Source organism: Habropoda laboriosa, unplaced genomic scaffold (genome assembly GCF_001263275.1).
Source record: "Habropoda laboriosa isolate 0110345459 unplaced genomic scaffold, ASM126327v1 scaffold409, whole genome shotgun sequence".
NCBI lineage: Eukaryota > Metazoa > Arthropoda > Insecta > Hymenoptera > Apidae > Habropoda > Habropoda laboriosa.
This window is the reverse complement of record NW_017100630.1, coordinates 85,981-88,503: the sequence shown is the minus strand read 5'-3', so window position 1 is coordinate 88,503 and position 2,523 is coordinate 85,981. Positions and strand designations below refer to the sequence as shown.

At 27.9% G+C, this 2,523-nt stretch overlaps 2 protein-coding genes across 3 annotated transcripts in view; one reads left to right on the top strand and one right to left on the bottom strand.

Moving 5' to 3' along the window:
• Positions 1-667, bottom strand: part of LOC108576787 (peptidoglycan-recognition protein SA-like) — a 2,670-nt gene extending 2,003 nt beyond the window's left edge. Inside the window, exon 1 of the mRNA XM_017939848.1 lies at positions 534-667. Within this exon, the coding sequence (XP_017795337.1) occupies positions 534-585 (52 nt within the window). The 5' untranslated portion in view covers positions 586-667. The remainder of the gene's footprint in view (positions 1-533) is intronic.
• Positions 668-1,303: 636 nt separating this feature from the next.
• Positions 1,304-2,523, top strand: part of LOC108576790 (ubiquitin-conjugating enzyme E2-24 kDa) — a 3,769-nt gene continuing 2,549 nt past the window's right edge. The window contains exons 1-2 of one of the 2 annotated variants that reach the window (XM_017939851.1): positions 1,304-1,513; positions 2,384-2,505. The gene's annotated coding sequence lies outside the window, so the exon portion shown is untranslated. Of the gene's footprint in view, positions 1,578-2,383; positions 2,506-2,523 lie in introns of both variants that reach the window. The other variant, XM_017939850.1, reaches the window with a different exon arrangement.

Here is a 2,523-nt window from a genome sequence, read left to right as displayed (position 1 = left end):
AATCGATGTTTTTGGCATTAATGTGAATTTAACAATCTATCACAATGTAATCTTTGAATAATGGTTTTAATTATTAAAATGATAATTGTTTTAATGAACCTGATTGCCACATAACTTTATTATCAGCTTAATTGTTAAAAAGTTTACCACAAGTCTAGAAGCTAGAAAACTTGAATCAGTTAGAAAATAGTGATTTAATAGTTATAATTTGTTGAAAATTGTTAAAATTCTGACATGTTGTAATCCTTTTATATTTCCATAAAAAAAATAGAGAATCGTGTAAAAAATAGGAAAAATATAAAGGTCATATGATATTCAAGATCATTTGATGGTCGTTTCGCATAAACCTTTGAATTTAGCTAACAACAGATGTAGCAGTAGCAGAAATTATTGTAAAAAATGCTAGTTTTGAAATTTTTTAAAGCACCAAATGTTACAAAAGTATTTAAGATTCTTTACAATTATATTACCATTTTATTGAAATATACTATTAGTAATACGCAAGTTCGATTATCGTTCAAATTATAACTTACCAGCAATGCAGTTATATAGGAGAAAGAAGATTAAAAACACAGATTTTTGCATGTTTTTAATATTAAAATGAAATTTATACAATCACTTATGGAACTATACACACGTATTATTTATTCGTTTATATATGTCCAATCGAACGAACTGAGAAGATATTCAACAAGTATCAATACTTATAATCAGAAGATATCTCATACGACTAAAGTTCACCAAAACTAACGTATTTTTTTTTTATTCTTTACTTCTTCCTAAAAATATTGACAGCAAATCAAAGTATATCATGAAAAACAAGTACATATATATATATATATTCAAATTTCAATCTCACAGTAGTATAGTAATTATTATAATAAAATAACACAATCAAAATCCAACAATCCACAATCCAAATTCCAAAATAAGTATTTTAACTTTTAAATTCACTCAGTTTCCGATATATCGATTATCTTTTATTTTGAATTTGAACTTTGGCGTAAAATTATGTAAAAGTTTACGCAGAAAATGTAACTGTAAACGAAATTTTTATAACTTAACAAGTATATCAAGCAATCTGTATACCTATTTGTATACATACGTTTTATATATCAAATAATATATGTAAAATATAATTTTAGCAATAAAAGATTCAGTCTTACGTACTTTAACATAACCTAACTTAATAAATAAAAGTTGAAAGTAATGTAGGGAATTTATTGCGAATAATTGGTATTGCATATTCCTAAATAATCATGCAGACAGTGCATCCATCTAGGAGCGTCGGCTACCGACGTCCGCCGCGGCGGCGATAGAGTCAACATCCGGCGACGCAGAGATGCGCACGTTTCGGCGCTCGCCGAGGGAAAAGAGACGCCGCGATCGTGACTTCGGGACATGAGAGCGACGATGAAGCCCGCCAGCCTGCACAGCAGCACCTGAGAAGCACATTCGCTTCCAACACTACGTCCTACAAGAGATTCGGCCGGTTTATTTAGGATTTACATAGGTTCGATCTTCGCTCCTAAAGTTCATCCTCAAACGATTGAGAGGCTATCCTTTCTACCAACGAGGTAACACACCTCTTCCTCTGAATCATGAATGGTTCTATGATCCTCTTTTTAAAATAAAAATGATTGATAATTATTGTTCAATCATTTTATTTAATTACCGAGTACTTTTGTTCAGTAGAGGTAATATGTTTCAAGAATCTTATAAATAGGTAAATTAGTTACGAGTGAAAATGAATAAATATCGTTTCACTTATTCTATAAAGAATCATGTATTTGTGTATAGTTTCGTTTTTTGACAATGTATTTTCCAGATTTTTGTGTAAAATGTATGATTCCATATTTTATTCACACTATTGAAATTAAAAATTTAATTGACGTTTTTTTTTATTTACAGTTTTGTTAAATATGATTTCAATTAACAGAACTGTTTTGCCAGTTTCTTTTTGTTGAATTTACTTAATTGCTCATACAATGTTTGGATAGAGCTCAATTCAGATATATATTAAACAAATTTCGTTTATGTATTGGATCTATTTTATTTTGATTTTATGTAATAAAGTATTATTTACACAAATCACTATTTATAATTTAATTTACATTCTATCAATGAAAATTTGACAATAAAATATGTAACCTCATAATATAATGTAGAATTTTTAAAGTATAGTTTAAAAATGTTAGTAATTTTTTATAACTTCATACATAAATGTATATGTATGAATTTAAATGTTTACTTAATCCTTGCATAATGTATACATTTGCTTATTAGTTTTATTATGTTACATAAAAATATATTCAATTTATAGTGTTATATTATAAAGATTAATTTTACTTAAAATTTTTTCTATGTTTTGCTTAAATTTTAGGACAGAATTGTTAATCATTCATTGATTTTTGGTGTGGGGACATTACCGTTAATACTAAGAGCATTCATCTTTCTTGTGTTTTGCCCTAAGAGGTTCTCGACATCCCTAGTTCAGGACACGAGGTTTGTTCCATCATTTAT